At 35.6% G+C, this 1373-nt stretch overlaps 1 protein-coding gene across 1 annotated transcript in view; it reads left to right on the forward strand.

The window, feature by feature from the left end:
- The first annotated feature begins 690 nt into the window (after window positions 1-690).
- LOC132872941 (C-X-C motif chemokine 11-6-like) overlaps window positions 691-1373 on the forward strand; it is an 830-nt gene continuing 147 nt past the window's right edge. The window contains exons 1-4 of the mRNA XM_060908083.1: window positions 691-808; window positions 906-1032; window positions 1125-1214; window positions 1311-1373. The exon at window positions 1311-1373 is cut by the window's right edge and continues 147 nt beyond it. Of these exons, the coding sequence (XP_060764066.1) occupies window positions 751-808; window positions 906-1032; window positions 1125-1214; window positions 1311-1323 (288 nt within the window). The 5' untranslated portion in view covers window positions 691-750 and the 3' untranslated portion in view covers window positions 1324-1373. The remainder of the gene's footprint in view (window positions 809-905; window positions 1033-1124; window positions 1215-1310) is intronic.

The following is a 1373-nucleotide window of genomic DNA, read 5'->3' on the forward strand; positions in this document are numbered from 1 at the left end:
TTGGTTAGAGCTTCATTCCTATGAAATCCAGAGGTGGGATTTATGAAAGTATATTTACTTTGTTCCTCGACTTAAGTTTATTTTACTCAGCTTTTTTTTTACTTCCATCCTATATTTCAAAGGAAAAAATCTCTATTTTTTTTGTCACTATGTTTTCAACCACAACCTGGTGATGTTATATTTGTAAAGTCATAAGGTGATATTTCAGCATCAAACAGCTGCAAGCAGTTGATCAGAATTGGTAATCAATTTAAACTTGAACAGATGTGAGAGCAAAAATAAGACCTGATGTGTAACAATCACAGTTATTATTGTGGGAGCCAACATTTGAGAGATTAGCAATGAAACTGTTGTTATTTCACCTTCACAAATATGAAAAGTTCATGATTGCTCCTTCAACTTCTGATAAATTTTGCACAGAATCTAGATGTAAAGTTTGCCATACGTCAGATTTAGTAATAAAGTTGCAGACTTCATTAAATGAAAACCCAAACACAGTGAGTAAATTTAGACTCAGTCAATGCTGACTATCAGATAAACCATTTCTAAGAAATAAGAAAGTGAGCTCCAGAGGAAGTACGACTGAAAGTAAAAGTGATTCTCCAAAAGGAAGGGAGATGGGAAAACACCGATCTGAGCATATAAAAGAGGAGGAAACACACTCGTTCATTCACATCATCAACAAGCATCAAGAAGAAAATCATCACCAGAATCTTCAGAGCATCGAGTGTGTTCAAGAGCGAGAGAAAAATGAAGTCTGCTGCAGTTTTTCTTGTGTTTGCCTGTCTACTTATTGTTCATGTACAAGGTAAGATTCTTCATCCTCATCTGCACCTCTTTTCATAATAAACAGGATTCAACAGAGTTGTAAAAACTCCAAATCTACAATTTCCTTCTGTTTGCAGGACAGACCAAGATCAGCGTATCGAGGTGTTTGTGTCAGGGTCCTGCAGCTAACACAGTTCGTCTACAACGGATTGCCAAGATTGAAGTTTACCCTGCTAGTGCATCTTGTGAAAATGTGGAAATCATGTAAGTTCAATGAAAGCTAACATCCAAAACAATGTATAATACAACTGAATTTAATTCTATTGAGTTTTCTAACTTGTTATTTATCTCTGTAGTGTCACTCTGAAGAACGGTGCAGGAAAAAAATGCTTGAATCCAAAATCTGAATTTACTCAGAAATACATCAAGACAGCGTTAGAAAAAAGGTGGGTTCATTTTATTACATAGTGTGAGAGCTTAATATTCTTCTATTATTGATATTAGAGACAAAACTAAGTTGTAAAATGTGCTTGTGTTTGCAGGAGTGCAGAGTAAAGCGTGCACCGTGTCATTACTGAACAGAAGTGGAAGAAGAGAGCACAGAG

The sequence above is a fragment of the Neoarius graeffei genome, chromosome 24, assembly GCF_027579695.1.
Source record: "Neoarius graeffei isolate fNeoGra1 chromosome 24, fNeoGra1.pri, whole genome shotgun sequence".
Taxonomy (NCBI): Eukaryota; Metazoa; Chordata; class Actinopteri; order Siluriformes; family Ariidae; genus Neoarius; species Neoarius graeffei.